Source organism: Manis pentadactyla, chromosome 6 (genome assembly GCF_030020395.1).
Source record: "Manis pentadactyla isolate mManPen7 chromosome 6, mManPen7.hap1, whole genome shotgun sequence".
Taxonomy (NCBI): Eukaryota; Metazoa; Chordata; class Mammalia; order Pholidota; family Manidae; genus Manis; species Manis pentadactyla.
The window spans coordinates 123,973,783-123,994,172 of NC_080024.1; the positions used below are offsets into that span (position 1 = coordinate 123,973,783).

The following is a 20,390-nucleotide window of genomic DNA, read 5'->3' on the forward strand; positions in this document are numbered from 1 at the left end:
AGCCTTTTCAGTTACAGCCTCCTTGCTTCAGAGATGGTGGCTATGATACCCTAACTCTCAGGACTGAAATTATGGACTGCTTATGAAAAAGAAGCCAGATGACCTACAGTCTTTCTGACTTTTGTGTTTTATCTAATTCACTCATTCAACCACTTATTAAGTGTCTGTTAGAGAACAAATACTGTTCTGGGGCAACAGAAAGAGAAAGGAATAAAGCAAAGTATAGAGGAGCTGTGGCACTCATGGGTTGTTTTCAGATCCATCTCCCTCCTTGACAGAATCCTACTTCTGTCTGAGAATGCACCCAGTTCAATACTTGTTTTTAGAACTTCTTCTGCAACTAGTGCTGGACATTAAAATTTAAACCCAAGCGCAAAGAGGGGGTTTGTAGGAAAACTATCACTTCCCTGTTAAAAGGTGACAGATGGGGCTGGGAAGCTTCCTTACCTCTTCTTTTTGCCTTGAGCTATGAGGTAACAGGTGAGGATATAGTAGTCATTTAGCCCCATAAAGGAAAAGGACAAAAGAATTGCAGTTAATTACTTAACACTGTCAGGACTGATGATCCCACTGCAACTGTATACCTCAGCTCTTATTATTCAAGAAATACTAATTCCTATTTGTTTAAGTTATTCTTAGTTTAATTTGTATTTCTTTGAGCCACACACATTTTTAATTTGTACAGAGACACATATGTAACAGGAAAGTGGTGTGGAGGTACAGGGATAAAGATAACTAGGAAGGCAGGGGGAGAATCTAAGAGGGTGGTGCTGTAGAATCCAAGGGAGGAGAGAGCTGGGTAGAGAAGGGAGTGGTTCACAAAGAGAAATGCAGGAGAGATATCAAGTAGGATTTAGCAATGAAGAGGTCCCTGGTGATTTTTGACAGAGCAGTGTTCATGGAATGGTGGTGGATAAAGAGAGGCTAGAAGGATGTAACTGGGAAGTGAAGGAAGGGGATATTAATTTAGACGAGGGATTAGCAAACTGTGGCCCACTGGGTATTTTCACCCTGCCACCTGTTTTTGTAAATGTTTTCTTGGAACCTAATCATGCCTACACATTTCAGTGCTGTCCTTGGCTGCTTTTGGTGCTACAATGGTAGAAATGAGTAGTTGAGACAGAGATGGTACAGCTCACAGAACCTAAAATACTTACTATCTGGTCCTTCAAAGGAAACATTTGCTGACCTCGAATTTAGACCATTTTCTACATGTTTCACTGTGCAAAGGAACAAATGGCCAAAAAATGGACACCCAAGGTTGAAGGCTTTTGTTTTTGTTTTTTAATACTAAAGAGATGTGAAGGGCCCTACAGGGGAGATGCCAGTGTACAGGGAAGAAGTGAAGTCCTGGAGAGAGAGGAATAACCACTGTAGAACACAGAGGAGCTACCAGAGCAGAGTGACAGTACAAAGTGAGGGGCTCCCTAGTGACCAGGTATTGCAGCCTGCTCTCTCCCTCCAGGGATTCTCACAATAAATTCATAGAAGCCGCACTAGATGGACATATCTGCAAGAAGGTTCAGAACCCATTCTGTAAATTGTAGAGAAAATGAAGCTAGAGGGGGATAGTTTGTCAATTCATTTGGTCTCTGTGGGCCATCAGTTCACCATAAGCACACTGAATTTTTATCTGGGGATTGGAAAGTCTAACCAATCAAGAATTGTACAGCACTCTGCAACTATGAAATGTCACCAAAATGCTTTATAATAATAGAACTCTCCTGACACCAGGATGCTGGGAGAATTAACAGGCAGATGCTTTCATGGTGCCTGAAAGATGAAACTTGGTATAAATATTAGATCTTACTAACTACCATCATTACAAAAGATAGGTAGCAGGCATAGTGAACACGAATCATACAACTGCACAAAACTAGGCAGACAGAAACTGCTTTTTAAAGAACAAAAAATGGTGAAATACACTAAAATGGTAAAAGATGGTTCACTTTTTCCTCTAACCTTGGGGACAGTAGCTAGATATGTTAGGCAGGAAAACATATGAGCAGGGTGGAGAAAGAATTAAGGCCAGTAAAGTTCACTATAAGGGACTCAAAGAGTTAACCAGTTAAAACTAGAAACCCAGAAAAGACCCAGAGTTAATGAATTAATCAGTTAAAGATCAAAAGGCCAGGAGCAACTTGGCCTGGAATGTTTGAATATTCCCCAGATAAGGAAAAGTATCTGAACACAGCCCATTTTCATTGCGTCAATTAGATCGTGCCATTTTAAGATTTACTTTGGCCTGCTAAAAGGCCCAGTTATAAACAACATAATAAAGACAGGAAATATTCCCCTTAAAGCTAAAATTGCATTTTAAAACCCAAGAAGTTAAGAAGTAAGATTCTTAACTTACTCTTTAGCAAACAGACCAATAACTCAGTCCACCTTGGAGGCAGGGCACTCAGTCTTAACTGATATGCTCCCAGACCAGGAAGTTGCTATCCTGGGAGGGAATCAGAAAGTAAATTTCTTGTGTTAAGCTAATTTTGCAGAATTACCAGGACTGATAAGAAACTTAATGTCTCATCAAACAGAAACATCTTGAAACCACTTAACAAGTACACATCCTTAACCCTTTGTCACATTCCTGAAAAAAAAAAATCCTTAAATGGGGGAACCCCCAACCTTTCAGTGCACACCTCGCTCTGAGGTCACCCGCACATTTTAAGTGCATAGCCTTAAACTTTCTCTCTCCAACCTTTCAGAGGTCACCTGTACTTTTCCTCTCTTTAATTAACTTTAAATAAAACTTCTACTCTGCTTCACCACTGTTTCTGCCCTTCAATTCTTTGTTGCGGCAGGGACAAGAACCAAGAAAAATACACAACACCCCCCTAACAGGTATATGGTTATTTGAATTTTAGTTTTAAACTTTTTTTCCTGTGTTTGCATCAAATAATCACAAAATATTAGAACTCAATGAGTCCTTCAGTAACACTGATTTCGAAGTACTTACATTATAGACAATGAACATGAGACCCAGAGAAGTTCCGTTATTTAGTCAGAGTCTAGAGGTGCCACACTCAAGGCTGTTTCCTTCACACCAGTGCCTCCAGAGCCTTACTATTTTATCTTACTCAGTGGGCTTCCCAGAGGGCTGCGTTTGCTCAAAGGGGCAGGGCAGAGGCAGTGGGCCTCTTCTTAGAGGGCTTATCAGGGTACATTGTGGGTAAAACTGTAACATTTCCAGAATATCTCACTTGGCTTTAGTGCATTTGCTTATCCTCAGGGGCGGAGAGAAGTTCATCTCCATGTCAATGGGTAATCACCTGGGCAACCGAGGGTGTGTCTGAACCTGAGGTTTAAAGGGAGGGGCTGGCTTGCTTGCTTCTTCAGGAGCAGAGGAGAGAGATGGCCCTGGACTACAGTTCGTAAAAAATAAACGGCTTTTAAACTTTACTTCTCTTTGATTGATTTTGGTTTTTAGAGGCATTTTGCCCCAGGATTTCCTCTCCCCGGACTTACATCTGGCGGAATTCAGAAGGGTGCCTCTGAACCCGAAATCTGTCATAATGGGTGCAACCTTTGGGAGGGCTGCTCCTGTGGATGGTGGGGAGGCCCCAGTGGATACAGCAGCAGAGGATGCTGCTTCACCTGTTATTATCCCCCAAGCTTTGGGGCTTTCAAGTTGGGAACCCCTAGTGGGGAATTGGTCTAGGGTAAAGTACCTCCTGGAGAGGTGGGGCCTTTCGCACAACTAGGGAAGGGTGGAAACACCGGAAGCTGCAGAATTAGCCCTCCGTGAGTTGGAAGACTGCTTGGAGACCTTAGGGGGCCATGTAGTGCCTGGCATTGCAGGGTCTCTTTTCATTGAGATAGTGGAAAATGTTATGCAGGAGAAAGAGGATTATCGAGGGATTTAGGCAGGAGAGAGACACACTTCAGCATCACTTGGAAGAGCTGGGTGATAACCTATGGGATGCTGTTAAAGAGAGACAGCTACTGAAAAGGCAGCTCACGCTCCTAGAAGATTCCTTAGCAGTGGCAAGGGGGGAGATGGCAGGAAAAGCCGAGTTGCAGGAGGCTGTGGGGGAGGGGAAGGAAAGAGTAGTGCCTTCAGCCCCGGAAATGGTGGAGAAGGAGCTGTTGGTGGAGAAGCCCAAGAAGAGGAGGAGGCGGGGCCATTGGTGGATCTGCTACCCAGGCCACCACTGGAGGTACCATCTTCTCCTGTTTTAAAGGCCTGCCCAGCTGTAATTAAGAAAATAATAATGAAACAACCATGGACTCCTCAGGGGTAGGAGCAGCCCCTCCCCAGGTTGTGGTACACTCCATGGTCCACCCCCTACCCAGGATGAGCCAGTGGACATGAGCGTCCAGTATAGGCAGAGGCCATTGGAATCTCTGCCTACATGGCTTTTATGTCTTTGGGATATGGGGGTAGAAAACATTATTGTGTCTGGTACTGAGATGAGTAGAATGGCTTCCCTGACTCACCCTTCCCTCCGGCAGTGGTTGCAAAATGCCCATCACGCCTCAGGGAATCAGACACTCCTGGAATTGTTGACAGTTGCCATCAGGATAGTTTGGCCTAATCAGGGTGATTTACCATATTTTTCTAGTAGTTGGAAAACATATGCAGAGCTCCAACAGGTACTGTGGGAATTGGGTATGAAAAACATCATCTATAATATGGACCCCCAGGGCCCTGATGAGGTGTTCACTATAGTAATGAGAAACCTGGTGCTGCATACAGCTCCCACATCTCTTGAGTCCCTAGTGAATACTCTTGCCCCCCCCCCCTCCCACCTAGGGCAACCCATAAGTGAGGCTACTCGTACTTCAGCAGATCTGGGGGAGGTTGAAACAATAAGGGCACAGAGGGAAGTACAGTCCATGACCGGAAGGAGAAGTGCAAAAGGCCCCGTGAAAGTCTCGAGGACCGAGATGTGGGTTGATTTGATAAAGCTTGGGGTAGTGAAAGAAAAACTCAATGGGCAGCCCAACAGAATATTGTTAGAACTGTGGCACCAATTAAAGTCAGAGCAGCAGTTCCAGCCACTGAGGTCCAGGACATGGAAACCAGAGTCAAGGCCTCATGCCCAGCGTGTGTCCCCACAAAACATCATGGAAGACAGTACTCAGGATTCGCCTGAGCCCTCACCCCCACAGGATGATGACTGCGCATTGCGAATCGACTGAGGGGGGAGGTCAAAGTCCCCACCTCGGGGGACACAGTGGGGACCATGGGCCACATGTAGAATTAGCAATTCATTGGTGTCCTGTGAATGTGCAACATGTCCTGGCACTGGTGGACACAGGAGCCAAGTGTTCCCTGAGTGTTTTCCTGGGACCCCTGCATTGATACATGGCTCTGGGGGTAAGGCAATTAGAGTGAAGAAAGCCCAAATCTCATTGGGGATAGGGTGTTTACAACCAAAGGAGTATACCATGTACATTTCTCCCATCCCTGAATCTGTTTTGGGGGTAGATATCCTGCAGCGCCTGTGGTTACAGATGACTGCAGGTGAGTTTAGACTGAGGCTACATGTGGTAAAGGCAGTTCAGAGGGAACGTGCTAAGCAACCATCTGTAGCTCTGTCTGTACCTTGGCGGATGACAAATATTAAACAGTATAAATTGCTTGGGGGGGCACAAGGAAATTGGAGAAACTCTACAGGAGTTGGAGAGGGTGGGCAACATAAAGCCCACTCATAGGCCTTTAAATTCCCCAGTGTGGCCAGTAAGAAAGCTAGACAGCTCCTGGCATAAGACTGTAGACTACAGGAAATTGAATAAAGTCACATCCCCTTTGCATGCTGCTGTGCCCTCTATAGCAGATATTCTGGACACCCTGAGGTACGAACTGGGAAAGTATCATTATGTAGTAGACCTTGCTAATGCTTTCTTCTCTATTGACATATCACAGGAAAGTCAGGAACAGTTCGCCTTTACATGGGAAGGCCAGCAGTGGACATTCACTGTCCTTCCACAGGGATATCTCCACAGTCCCACCATCTGTCATGGACTTGTAGCCCAGGACTTGGCTACATGGAAAAAACCACAAACAGTGTGGTTGTATCACTACATTGATGATATTATACTCACATCTGATTCTCTTTCAGATTTAGAAGGGGCAGTTCCTAGACTGTTGCAGCATCTACAGGAGAAAGGATGGGCTGTGAACAGCACCAATGTTCAGGGACCTGGTTTGTCTTGTGACATTCTTAGGGGTTGTCTGGTTGGGTAAAACTAAAGTCGTTCCTGAAGCAGTTATAGAGAAGGTCCAGGCTTTACCCACCCCTACCACTGTGCCAGTATTAGAAGAGTTTTGGAGTCTTTTGGGGCTATTGGAGAGTGTTTATCCTGCATTTGGCACAAATTCTGAAGCCCTTATACTGGTTGGTACGAAAGGGCATCAGGTGGGACTGGGATGAGACATGTGCAGCTGCTTTTACTGCTGCCAAGCGGGCACTCAAGGCCGTACAGCCCTTTAATGTAATGGACTTATCAAGGCCCTGTAAACTAGATGTTCATGTAACCAAAGATGGTTATGGATTAGGTTTTTGGCAGCGGCTTGAAATGGACACAGCAACCTACTGGATACTGGTCCCAACTATGGAAAGGAGCAGGGGTCTGGTACACCTTGACAAAGAAGCAACTGGCTGCTGTGTACCACAGCTTGCTGGCTACAGAGCCCACTGCTGGAACAGCTCCAACCAAGGTAATAACCACCTATCGTATTGCGAGGTGGGTGCGAGACTGGACCCAAAGGCCATGGAGTGGCGTGGCACAGACACCTACACTGGCCAAATGGGGTGCATTTATTTACAGCAGTGCAGCACCCTCTCTACTAGCCCCCTAAGTGGAGAACTTCAATGCTTATTGGGGCCAGTGACCTATTCCAGTGGAAAGCAGGAAGAACTTGCTTTTCAGCCCTCGGTAGCTGAGACTCCTTATCAGGAGGGAAAAGCCCCTATACCTGAAGATGCTTGGTACACAGACAGCTCCAGTCATGTGCAGCCCCCAAAATGGAGGGCTATGACTCTCCATCCTAAGACTGAGAAAATATGGACGGAAGATGGAGAGGGGAAGAGCAGTCAATGGGCCGAGTTGTGGGCAGTATGGCTTGTGATCACCCAGGAGCCTTCTCCCAGTTGTCTGCACTGACAGCTGGGCCGTCTATCGAGGCTTGACCCTGTGACTACTGACATGGTATCATCCCAACTGGATGGTTGGTCACCAGCCCCTTTGGGGGCAAGAACTGTGGCAAGACCTAAGGGCCTCTGGTCAGACTAAGACTGTTACTATATATCAAGTGACTGGCCATATGCCTTTGGCATCCCCAGGGATGATGAAGCAAACACATTGGCCCAGGTGTGCTGGCTAGAAGGAAAGACTGCCTCAGATGTGGCCCAGTGGCTGCACCAGCCTTTGTTGCATGTGGGGCAAAAAACAATGTGGGCTGTAGCCCGTCAGTGGGGCTTGCCACTGACCTTTGAAGAAGTCAGCAAAGCCCGAAAGGAGTGCCTTGGGTGCTCTAAGAGGGACTTACACCGAATCCCACAGCAACATGGGGCAATAGTAAGGGGACCAATACTCCTTGTCAGGTGGCAAACAGACTATATTGGGCCTCTGCCCATATCAGAAGGATATCGATATGCCATGACTTGTGTGGACACAGCTACTGGATTATTGGTTGCTTTTTCTACATGTCGTGCAGATCAGCAAACCACCAAGAGGGGCCTGGAGCGTCTCTTTGTAGCCTACAGCTGGCCGCAGATGATTGAAAGCGATCAAGGCACTCACTTTACTGGACATGCGTTAAAACTGGGTGCAGCAATTAGGAATAAAGTGGAAATTTCATGTACCATATAATCCTCCTGAGGCAGGCATGATAGAGAGGTACAGTGGTGTGTTGAAATCTGGTCTGAAGTCGGACACGAATAGTCTACGGGGTTCGTCAGTTCGCCTACGGACAGTGCTGCAACATTTGAATGAGAAGCCAGGTAAAGGAGCTTTGAGCCCTGTGGATATGCTCACACACCTTGCTGCCTCTCCTACACAATTGTATATCCAAACCAAAGAAGAGCTATTGAAGCCAGGATATGGCCAGCAGAGCAACATCCTGCTGCCAGCATCTACTGCCTTAAGCCCTGGAGACACTGTTGAATGGAGCTGGCCCTTCTGGCATCTTGGGGGAAAGGCCTGGAAGCTGGTCTTGTGTGTATTACTAGAGTAACAGCTGAATGGCCCCCAAAGGTCACGGTAGTGAACCCAAAACGTCCAGGAGGTAAGAGTATCTTGCAGTTTTGTTTTATCTTTATGGCCAGTGCATGTATCTCCCATAGCCCTATATACTGACCCATCTGTAACTCCCACAGGGAGAGGGGTGAAAGTTTGGTATACTAGACCAGGACGAGATCCCACTCTTTCCACTGTTTTATCACACGACAACTCTCTTGCATGTATCCTACCTGATAGACAAGATTTGCCTCTGCTGGTGTCATTAAAACATGTATCTTTTCACCCTTAAGGTTATTTTCTCCTAGAGACCTTGTGGCCTGAATGTGCCCCCTGGCTGCAGCTACTGCATGACGATTGCTCTGAACCCTCAACTACTGCCTGCCTATATAATGGACTTAATGTGCTTAAGACTTTGAACCTTGTTGAATCCTCTGGCTTGAGGACTGTCATGATTTTATGCTGTTGCTATTGTTGTCATTAGTCTGGTCACAATGCTCCAGTTTTCTCTCCCAGGGACCACTGCGGAAGAAGGGGAACAAGCAGATTGTAAGGCAAGATTTCTGGAGGGGTGGCCGGTAACACTGTAACATTTCCAGAGTATTTCGCCTGGCTTCAGTGCATTTGCATACCCTCAAGGGTGGAGAGAAGTTCATCTCCATGTCAATGGGTAATTACCTGGGCAACCGAGGACGTGTCTGAACCTGAGGGTTTAAAGGGAGGGGCTGGCTTGCTCGCTTGCTTGTTCAGGAGCAGAGGAGAGAGATGGCCCTGGACTACAGTTTGTAAGCAATAAACGGGTTTGGTTTTAAAGTCTATTTCTCCCTTTGACTGACTTCCGTTTTTAGAGGTATTTTGCCCTGGGATTTCCTCTCTCTGGACTTACAGTATATTTACACAGCTGTGGATAATAGGTACCATATGGTGGCTGGATGCTGGGTAGGGTGTCTCCAGGGTGCTAGGTCCCAGGGTCAGTCTCCTAGGGAAGTTGGAATTATCAGCCCCCTGGGATCCACATGCTTCTCTGGTATAGGTACTTCTTGGAATAGGAACAAGTCAGGGGTCCTGCCAAGCCAGTTCTGTGTAAACATTCTCCTAAATGTCAGACTAGGCTGAAGTAAAACCCAATGAAGTTGCATTGTCCAGGAAGCAGATTAGACCCTAATGAGAAAGGATGCAGACTCCAGCCCTGAAAAGCAGCCATACAGGGCATGCTCCAAATGAATAAACTACAGGATAGTAAGTAAAACTGGGACTAATGAATAGTCACCTTAGTTCTGGGAGACTATCTGGCATACAACACAAGGAAGTATATGCCTCAGAAATTACTTCTTTAAATAAGTGACATATATGACATAGCCTTATTGGTGTTGCACCCAGGACAAGGCATTCCTGTCCTCTCACCCTCCCAACCAGGTCTATGATCTTGGGTTTCCAAGCCAGGACTCTCTTTAGCAGACATGAAAACAAGATCTCACTCTCACAAAAGAGCACTGGGGCAGTTCTCCCTGAAGGGCTGACTTAAGCCTATGAAGGATCAGGAGGGCTGTGACAATGTCAACAAGACTAGGAGGGCATAACCACACTACACCAGGAGCAGACTCTGACTTGATCAGTCAGAAAGAGTTCAACAGACAGACACTGATCTAGAATTCCTTTTATCATTATAGGCTGTGAGCTGAAATGGGGGTGGGGACATCGTGAGCCCACATGAAAAGTTGGAGTGCTGCTAAGCTGAGGTCCTGGAGAGAAATCTCACCTACCTGTTACTGAGCTACCAAAGAAGCTGCTGCTGGCTCAGTATTGGGTGGGTAAGCTGGGTTGGCAGTGACTGCACATGCATATGTGTGCGATGGTTGGCTGCCCAGGGGAAGCCACAGTGTTGCCCTTCATAGGAATGGCATTCTGGCAGAGCAGAAAGGGCAGGTGCTAAGAGCAGGCAATTCTGACTTCAAATTCAGGCTCTGCCACTTGATAGTTGTGTGACCCAGGACGAATTCATTAACCTCTCTGAGCCTTACTTTCTTTATCTATGTAACATGGAAATATCAATACCTATATAGCTGGGTTATCATGAGGACCAGACAAAATAACTTGTAATATGTATTAGCAGATAGTCATTAAATGGCAAGGTAATTTCTTGATCCCTTGTCAAATCCATTTGCTGTTACCTAGCCACAATGACTTTACCATCTAAGAAATCTGACCTTCCTAGTTCCCTACATAAAACATTTCCCTTTGCTCCCAAGAGAAAAAGCAAACTCCTGATCTAAGAAACCCCAAATATTCTGGTCTTCGCCAATGTCCTCTCTCCCTTGCTTTCCTGTGTTCCAGGCACACAGACCTTTATGCTCTTGGAAAATAAAATGCTTTCCATCTTGAAGCTTTCACAGAGGGTGAAAGCCCCTTCTTCCCAGATCTCACCTGTTTGGTTAACTTCTCATTCTTTGGGAAAAATATTTCTTAACCTGTAGACTAGGTCCGGCCACCCTACAATGCTCCTTCTACCTCTCTTTCACTGTTTTCAATCAGCTTGATAATTATACTTGTAATGTGGTACACTCTGTCTTAGCTAGTAAGATCAAGAGGTAAGAACTGTGCCATTTTTTGATTACCACTCAATCCCCAGGACTCAACACCAAGCACAATGCCTGGCCCATTTTATGCGTTCAAAATTTTTATTAAATAAATGAATGAAAGTTCAGAGGACAGTTGGGAAGCACTAGCCATTAATCTGGTTAGTACTTCTGTGTGACACTTAACCACATTCTGCCTGGCACACTTACTAGTACTTAACTTTTCCTTTCCTTGCTGGATTTTTAGCTCTGTTGTACACAATTTTGAATGTCCCAATGCTTCCACACAATAGTGAGGCTCTAAGGAATGCTCCAAGCTGGGGAAACGGAGTGTTAAGTGGCATGAACAGGCATGAAGAGAAGGGTGAACTCTACCTTGAAGGCAGCTGTGGCCTGTGATCAGATTCCTCATCTATCTTTCCTTCTCAGGGGAATTTAACTTGACCTTTCTTTGTTGGGAGGTAAGGATTCAACTGGGCAATCAATACTTACTTGTTCCCATGAAGAAATCATATGACGTTCAGCAGGTGGCTTTTCAATGATGGTTACCTCTGTCACACCTGGAGAGGATTCTGAAGGGGAAAATGAGAGTCTGTAGCATTGCAATGGGCCCACTCTCACACATTTCTACACTAGAAGTTGATTAACTGTTGATGATTACTGTAGGGATGTCAGATTCCTCTAAGGAATATTTATTACCCCTGTGATAAAAGCAGAGGAGAACTGATCAGTCCCTTGAAGGCACTAGATCCCATAACCTACCCCTGACAGAAAGGACATGACTAGAATGCTCCCTATACTTGGTAACTGCTCAGTTTGTTGAACAAAATTCAGATTCTACATTCCTAGTGATTTTACACTGAACTACTCAGAGAGCTAAATCTTTATACACTTTTGACATGGTCAAAAGAATAAGGAATAAAACTTCAGTAAACTTTCATAAGCTATAAAACTTTTTTGCTAATTTTTCTTCTAAATGCAATCTTCCACAAGGTCCAGGATTTAGAAGTTAGGGTAACAACAAAACTGGATTCTACCCAGAAATACACTAAAACCAAAACAAGTTATGTCTCTAAATCTGAAGAAGGAAATGTTCTGTAAAAAATTTTTTTGTGGAGCTATGATCTACCATTCAGCCAGAGGTTAAAGAGAACCCACCTGAGTGAGAGGGAATACAACAGATTCATTACCTCCTTCTACATTCTCTACTAGTTTGTGTTCACCCAGACTCAAGATCCTGAAGTCCTTAATCTAAGACAAAAAAATCTGTTATCCCTCCTCAAAAAACATAGGTCGAAGTCCTAACCTCCAGGACCACAGAATAGGTCCTTACTTTAAAATAAGGTCATTGAATAAGTAATTAGTTAAGATGAGGTCATACTGGAGTAGGGTGGTATGAATGTGGTGTCTTTATAAAAAGAACACTATGTGAAGAAACATGCAGAGGAAAGACAGCTATGTGAAGATGGAGACTTGGAAGTGATGCAGCTATAAGACAAGGAAGGCTAAATAAAGATTGCTGGCCAATAAATAAAACAGCCAGAAGCTAGAAAGAAGATTCTTCCCCTGTGGTTTCAGAATGACCATAGCACTGTCAACTCTTTGGTTCTGGACTTTTGGCCTCCAGGACTGCGACAATAGCTTTCTGTTGTTCTAAGCCACCCAGTCTGAGGTACCTTTTTACAGCAGCCCTTGCAAACTAATACCCAGCCTATCCGTTTTTTCTCTGTGATACTGTGTGGATTATTCCTATTGTCACCACTCTGTTTTAAGCAATGGTCACTGAAATTCTAGATGCAACTAAAGCCACACTCTCTCTCTCAATGCTCTAATACATCCTCAGCACACCACCAGAGGACCCATACCTAGGCCTGTTTCCTATCACATCTTACTCAGTTCTTCCTCTTGTCTGAAGATAAATCGGAAGATAAAATCACCCAGCAACAGAACTGGAACATATTTCCTAGTACAAAACAATCTCTGAATCAACAATCTCTGGGGTATTTAATGAGGACCTGCTATGTCCTCAGCTTGGTAAAATCACTACCAGAGATTAGGAATTTAAGTAGGGGACACTGTCTCAAGGAATGTATTGCCTAGTTAAACATAACAAAACATGAACCAAATGTGAAAACTTAAAGATATACATTATGTGTTAAAACTGGGTGATACTGATCCTAAGGGCCTCAGGAGTTAAAGGCAGAGGGAGGTGGATGAAGACTGAAAAAGTGATAGAAAATGTCATAAACTATGCACATTTGATCTGGGCCTTGAAGGATAATGTGGCTATTCCTGTAGACTGGCTCTTAACACCTACTCCTGCTCCCTCCTGGTGTGCTTTTCTGTATTTTAGAGCCTGGACAGCTAAAGGCTACTTTTCCCAGATTCCAGTGCAGCCAGGCTCCATCAGAAGACCAATATTCCTCCATGGAAACTCACTCTCATAACACTTGGAAGGAGGCAATCAGCAGATGAAGTACAGGGAGAATGGGGAGACTGGATATTCTCAGAAGCGCAGTTGCAGAAGTGATTTGATCTTATGGGGTTGGGGAGTTGTGGTAATGGCAGAAGCAGCAGGAGTTTCTCAATTCTGCAGCTTCCTTATCACAGTAGCTGCTGGGACTTCCCATTCAGCATCCCCTTTTTGCAATGTGGTTCTCAACCTAGAGTCTGCTCCCTTTACTTATCCCAGGAATTCTGTGGGTTAATGCCCCTTAAGCCACCCCTTTCTGATTTAACTAGGTAAGTAAATTTCTAGCCCTTAACTAGAGTGTATTCCCTTATGGTTTGCAGTTAAGAACCTTAACAGACACAGTTAAGTTTGCATCTGTGGGCTCAGACATGACTTTTCAAGACAGGCAAATATACAAAGTCATGACTTAAAAAATGTGGTCATCAAGCCAGATAAAAGCATGAGATTTTGGAATCCATGGTGACATTCAAGGTCTTCAGAGCAAGAGGAGAAAAGATAACTTAGATATCTCTGTGACTAGGTAAGAATATTGAGGTAATTGAAGAAAGTAGTTTATTATACAAATCAAAGAATTAGGTAAGGATATATTTGAAGCCAGAGCTTGAAGGTGGGGTATTTGGGGAGGGCTGGAAGGGAGGGTGTTGGACTGCACAGAAAAGAATCAACATAGCTAACCTGAGGTTATCTTTAGAAGGATCAGCTTGAGGGGTTTCACCTTTGGTTGGTGCCTGCAAATTAGGCCTTTGGATGTGTTCTATGTTGATAAAGCTATTTTGCCCTCCTTTGGCTAAACCACTCAACATCTACTTATCCTTCTGGGAGTTTTAAAATTTCAATAGCCATGGCTGATTGTTTGCCTATCTGACCAACCCCCAATAAAAACAATGGGGTTTTAGGCTTAAGCAGGGCTCCCTAGGCAGAAGCACTGCACACATACTGCTACCTTTCAGTGCTTAAGGAAGGAGTGTATTGTATGTGATAACTTCCAGAAGGGAAAATTTCAGAAATCTATGCTGGATTCCTCTAGATTCCACATGACATCTTTACTTCTTGCTGATCAATGTAATAAACTATAGTTGGAAGTTGTCTTTGAGCCCTGTTGAGTCCTTCTAGTGAATCATTGAATGTGTGGATGGCTGTGGTACTCCAGAAACATGTATTTATCTTTAATTTTAGTTTTTCTGAATTAGTTTGCTTTAGATATGTTTTTGGAAAAAACAAATAGTTGGCTTTTGTGAGTCAGATTTAAAATCTCTTTTATCATAGGTGACTTAAGCCTATTGTTATGAGAAATGTGGTCTCAAGTTTATCATAATATTTTATAACTATGTATATTACACTTATTATGTTTCTTCCTTTTGTGATGTGTATTGTTGCCCTTTAAAATATTTGGAGGAATGTATAAAGTTTTCTATTGCTATATGATAAATTACCACAAATGAGCAGCTTTAAACAACATCCTTTAGGCAAAGTTCTGTGGTTCAGAAGTCTGACATAGCATGACTGGATTCTCTGCTGAGGCTGAAATCATTCATCTATATTTCTATCCTTATGCCACGTGAGCTGACTGCTTAGGTATCAGTTATGTTCTCATCTGTAGCTCCAGGTCCTCTTCCAAGCTCACTCTTGTTACTGGCAGAACTCAATTCCTTGTGGTTGTAGGACTGAAGTCTCCACTTCTTGCTTGCTGTCAACTGGGTCACTTTCAGCTTCCAGAGGCATCCTGTACTACTTATCATGTTTTCATCCATCTTTAAACAAATAACAGCAGAAGAAATCCTTTACATGCTTCAAATCTCTTCAACTCTGTTTAACAACCTGTTTAAAGGCTTGTGTGATTAGATTAGGATCACATTGATAGTTTCCATTTTTGCCATTTAATATAACATAATCACAGGTGTGAAATTCCATCAATTTCATAGTCGTGAGGATTAGTACAGGAAATCTTGGAGGTCTGTTTTCAGAATTCTTTTTTTTTATTGTTTTATTGAGATATAATCCCCATACTATAAAGTTAATCCTTTTCAAGTGTAGAATTTAGTGGTTTTTAATATTCAGTTGTGAACCCTTAACTGAAAAATTAACTCTGTACCTATTAGCAGTCACTCCCTATTCCCCAATGCCCACCATCCTCTGGCAACCACTAATCTACATTTGGTCTCTATATATTTGCATATTATAGACATCTCATGTAAATGGAATCATACATATGGACTTTATAACAGGCTAGTTTCATTTAGTTTTCAAGGTTCATCTATATTGAAGCATCATATCGGTACTTCATTCCTTTTTATGGCTTATTAATTATCATAGTATGAATTTGTAAGGAAAATTGAAGTTCCTATGGCCATGATCCTCAAATGATCCTAAACTACTTGATAATGTAACTGGCCCACTGCTATGCTACAGCTTCCACACCTGTACGCAATAAGCTATTACTGACTGAGTCCTATATGAAGAGCTCTTCCCAGTGCCCTGGGTTGAGACAGAGACACAGATGGATTACAGACCTGCAAACTGCAGGATGCAGATATGATTCTAGTGCTCAACCTACCACTGGGAGAATAAAGCTGGGTAATAAATAAACCTTTTTACCCCAAGGATGTTCCATTGTCATTCCTTGGCCTCACTAACTCCACAGTGAACCCACCTGGGGCTGAAACCCTCAGGTGAAACAATTGGCATAGTCGGCAGTATTTGCTGTAGATTGAAGGGAATGGGCAGCCCTTATGGAAGGGGTGCTACAGAGGACTGCCCCTATGGATGGAGAGACATTCGAGTGTCCCCCCACTGGGCATGTGGCAGAAGGTGGCTTGCCTCCTAGAGGACTGGGCCCCTCCCCAGCATGGCGGGGAAGTGGAGGTGATGCCTGAGGCAGTAGAGCTGGCCCTCATCATAATAAGGAGATCCTTTGAGAATAAGATTGTCTGCTAGGCAGTGGGAACTGTGGGTTGGCTCTTTCTCACAGTATTAAAAAACTACAGATGAGAGGGATGTGCTCCTGTGAGAAACACAAGAAATAGCAGCACAAGAATGAAAACTGAGAAGTGCTGTGGATTTGTTAAAGAATGAAGTTGCGCTGACACAAGAGGAGGCAGCACGAGAACACAAGCTCCAAGTTTGCGTGCAGGAATTAAAAGATTTGTTGAAGAATGAAATGGTGTTGCTGCAATGCACTGTGGAAGAGGTAGAAGCCAGGGAGAAAGACATACCCCTGCAAGAAGCATGAGAAGAGGCAGCGCAAGAACACAAGCTGTGAGATGCTGTGGAGGAGGTAAAAGATTCTCTGCAGAATGAGACAGCAACACTGTAAGGTACTGTTTTAAGAGGCAAAGGCAATGAAGAAGAAGGACATACTCCTGTGAGAAGCAGAACAGGCACAGGAGAATGCCAGCTGCAAGGTATTGAGGTGAAAGTAAGAGAGCTATTGAAGACTGAGCTGGCATTGTGAGGCACTGTAGAAAAGATTAAGGGCTTAGCAGAGGAGGCACTCAGGAGAGTGGCAAGAAAGGTGCTGTCAGCCCTGGAAATGGAGGAGGAGCTGGGAAGGATGAAGGGGTGGTGCCCACCTGTTGAAAGCCTGCCTGGTTGTAGTCAAGAAAATAAAGACACAGAAACTGTAGGTTCCTCTGGGTGAGGTGAAGCCCCCTTCCTGGTCATGGAGCATGCTATGTTCTGCTCCTATACTCAGGCTGAGCTTGTGGATCTGGGTTCCCAGTTTCAGCAGAAGGCCTCAGAGTCTATAGCAGCTTGGCTCCTGCATCTTTGGGATGTGGGGGGACAGAATTGTTCTATCTGGATCAGAGATGGGAGACCTGGCTTCCCTGACAGTGCATCCTACCATGAGGAAGCAACTACAAAATGCACATCAGACTAGAAAAATCACTCCCTCCTTGACTGGCTTATGGCCATGCTTCAGGCTGTATGGCCCAATTAGAGTGATTTACCTTCCTCCCCTGCTAAATGGCAGACATGTGCCAAGCTCCAACAGGTGTTATGGGACTAGGCATGAAGAAGCCATTTATAGTCCACAGAATTATGGCCCAGATGAGGAGCCTTTTACTACAAGGATGAGAAATGTGGTGCTTCAAACACTTCCACGTCCCTCTTTGGCATGTAGTGGCCATTCTTGCCCCTCACTTAGGGCAGTGCATCAGTGAGGTTACCCCTATGGTAATAGATTTGGGAGAGGCTCAAACAGTGAGAACACAGAAGGGATATACAGTCAGCTATTCAGAGGAAGAATTTAAAGGGTCCTATGAAAGTCACAAGGACCCAGATATGGGTTGATTTAATAGGGGAAGGAGCAGACAAAAATTGGATGGGAAGTCAAACAGAATCTTACTGGAGCTATGGCAACAATTAAAACAAGAGCAGCAGTTCTGGCTGCTATGGACCAAGCAGCAGAGGCTGGAGACAGACACACAATCCACAATGTTTGCAAGACTTCCTGCTGGAGAGCAAGCTGACCTCACCTGAACACACACAGGACGACTGGGGGACATGGTTTGATTGGGACATACATGCTTCATGCTGTATGGCCCAATTAGAGTGATTTACCTTCCTCCCCTGCTAAATGGCAGACATGTGCTAAGCTCCAACAGGTGTTATGGGAGTAGGCATGAAAAAGCCACTTATAGTCCAGAGAATTATGAACACGCACAGGATGATTGGGGCACATGGTTTGAATGAGGGGAGGGTCGAGGTACCTGCCCTGAGGGACCAGAGCCACGTGTTGGAAAAGCAATTCACTGGCCCCAATGAAGGTACAATGTATCCTGGTAGACACAGCAGCTGAATGTTCACTGATATATGGTAACTCTGAACAGTTTCCCAGGACCCTCACTGTTATAGATGCATAGGGGGATAAGGCTATCAGAGTGAAATAAGCCTGAATTCTGCTGGGAATAGAGTATCTACTCCCCAAGAGTATACTGTGTGTATCTCTCCCACCGCTGAATATATTTTGTAGATAGATATCCTGCAGTGTCTATGGTTGCAGACCACTATATGTGTTGTGAAGGCAGTTCTGAGGGGACTACCCATACTTTTGCCCTGTGCTTCAGCAGGAGACTAATACCAAACAATAAAAATTGCTTGGAGGACATGAAGGAATTGGAGAAACCCTCCAGGAACTGGAGAACATGGGTATGATAAAGCCTGGCCATAGTCCTTTCAATTCCCCAGAGTGGTCAGTAAAACAGCCAGACGGCTCCTGGTGAATGACTGTGGATTACAGAGAATTGACACTGTCCTGCCACAGGGATACCTCTACAGTCCTACCTTTTATCATGACTCACAGCCCAGGACTTAGCAGCATGGGAGAAACTGCCAATAGTGTGGCTATACCATTATATTAATGATACCATTCTCACATCTGATTCTCTTTCAGACCTAGAAGGTGCAGCACCTAGACTGCTACAACATCTACAGGAGAAAGGATGGGCTATGAACAGCACCAAGGTTCAAGGATCTTGGTTTGTCAATCAAATTCTTGGGGGTCATCTGGTCAGGTAAGACTTAAGTTATCCCAAAGTGGTCATAGATAAAGTCCAGATCTTCCTTATCCCTACAACTGTGGCATTGTTACAGGAGTTTTTGGATCTTTTAGCTACTGGAAAGTGTTCATTACTACCCTTGGCACAAATTCTGAAGCCCTTATACCATTTGGTACAAAAGGGTGTCAGGTGGGACTGGGATGAGACAAGTCCATCTCCTTTTGCCGCTGCAAAATGGGTAGTCAAGGCTGTGCAGGCCTTGAGTATGACAGACCCATCAAGGCCCTTTGAGCTGGATGCTCATTTGGCTCACGATGGTTATGGCTGGGTTCTCAGGCAGGCTTGAATGAACTGGCCAACCTATTGGATTCTCATCATAACTGGAAAGCAGCAGAGGGACGGTATACCTTAACAGAGGAACACTGGCTGCCTGGTACCACACCTTGCTGGCTAAGGAGCCTATCACCAGAATGGCCTTGATAAAGGTAATAACCACCTGTCCATCGTGGTGTGGGTATGAGACTGGACCCAAAAGCCATGGAGTGGCATGGCACAGATGCCTACACTGGCCAAGTGGGGTGCATACCTACAGTAGCATGGCACCCTCTACTAGCCCTTGAGTAAAGAACTCCAGTGCTTACTGAGATCAGTGACATATACCAATAAGAGGGAAGAAGAATTTTCTTTAGAGCTGTTAGTAGCAGAGGGTTCTTACTGGAAGGAGAGAGTCCCTATATATGAAGATTCATGGTATACAGATGGCTTCAGCTGTGGGCAGCCCTCTAAATAGAGGGCTGTAGCTTTCCATTCTAGGACTGAGATAATGTGGATGGAAGATGGCGAAGGGAAGAACAATCAAGGGTAGATCTGTGGGAAGTGGGGCTGGAGATCAGCCAGGAGCCCTCCCCAATAATTGTCTGCACTGATACCTGGGCTTTCTATTGGGGCTGGAACTGTGGCTACTGACATGGTGTTGTGCCAAATGGTTGGTTGGTCACCGACCCCTTTAGGGGCAAGAGTTGTGGCAAAACTTATGGGCCTCTGGTCAGACTAAAACAGTTACAGTACACCATGTGACAGGCCATTGGCATCCTCAGGAAACAATAAATCAGATGAATTGGCCCAGGTACACTGGCCAGAAGGAAAGCCTGCCTCAGATATGGCCCAATGATTAAATCAATTTTTGTTGTGTACAGGGCGGAAGACAAGCTGTAGCCTGTTGGAGGGGCCTGCCTTTGACCTTTGAAGAAATCGGCAGAGCCTAAGATGAGTGCATTGTATGCTCTAAAAAGAACTCACACTAATTCCCACAGCAACATGGGATAATAGTTAAGGGCCCAATGCCCTTCATCAGCAGATTGACTCTATTGGGCCTCTGCCTGTGTCAGAAGGAAATCAATATGCCATAAGTTGTGTGGACAAGTACTGAACTTCTGGTTGCTTTTCCTGCATGTATTGCAAACCAGCAGATGACCAAGAGATATGCAGCATCTCTTTGCAGCCTATGGTCAATGGCAGGTAACTGAGAGTGATCAAGGCACCTTCTTTACTGGACATGCACTTCAAAAATCAGTGCAACAATTAGGGATAAAATGAAAGTTTCATGTACTATGTAATCCTACTCGGGCAGGAATGATAGAGAGGTAAAATGGTGTG

At 44.6% G+C, this 20,390-nt stretch overlaps 1 protein-coding gene across 5 annotated transcripts in view; it reads right to left on the bottom strand.

The window, feature by feature from the left end:
• Positions 1-20,390, bottom strand: part of TPGS2 (tubulin polyglutamylase complex subunit 2) — a 76,404-nt gene that overhangs the window by 43,675 nt on the left and 12,339 nt on the right. The window contains exons 1-2 of one of the 5 annotated variants that reach the window (XM_036885047.2): positions 11,256-11,335; positions 2,415-2,446 (exon numbers count right to left, since the gene is read on the bottom strand). Coding sequence is in view for 1 of the 5 variants with exons in the window: in XM_036885045.2 (XP_036740940.1) it covers positions 11,256-11,335 (80 nt within the window). In the remaining 4 variants the exon portion in view is untranslated. Of the gene's footprint in view, positions 1-2,414; positions 2,447-8,608; positions 8,628-11,255; positions 11,336-20,390 lie in introns of those variants that run through there. The other 4 variants (XM_036885045.2, XM_036885048.2, XM_057504136.1 and 1 more) reach the window with 4 other exon arrangements.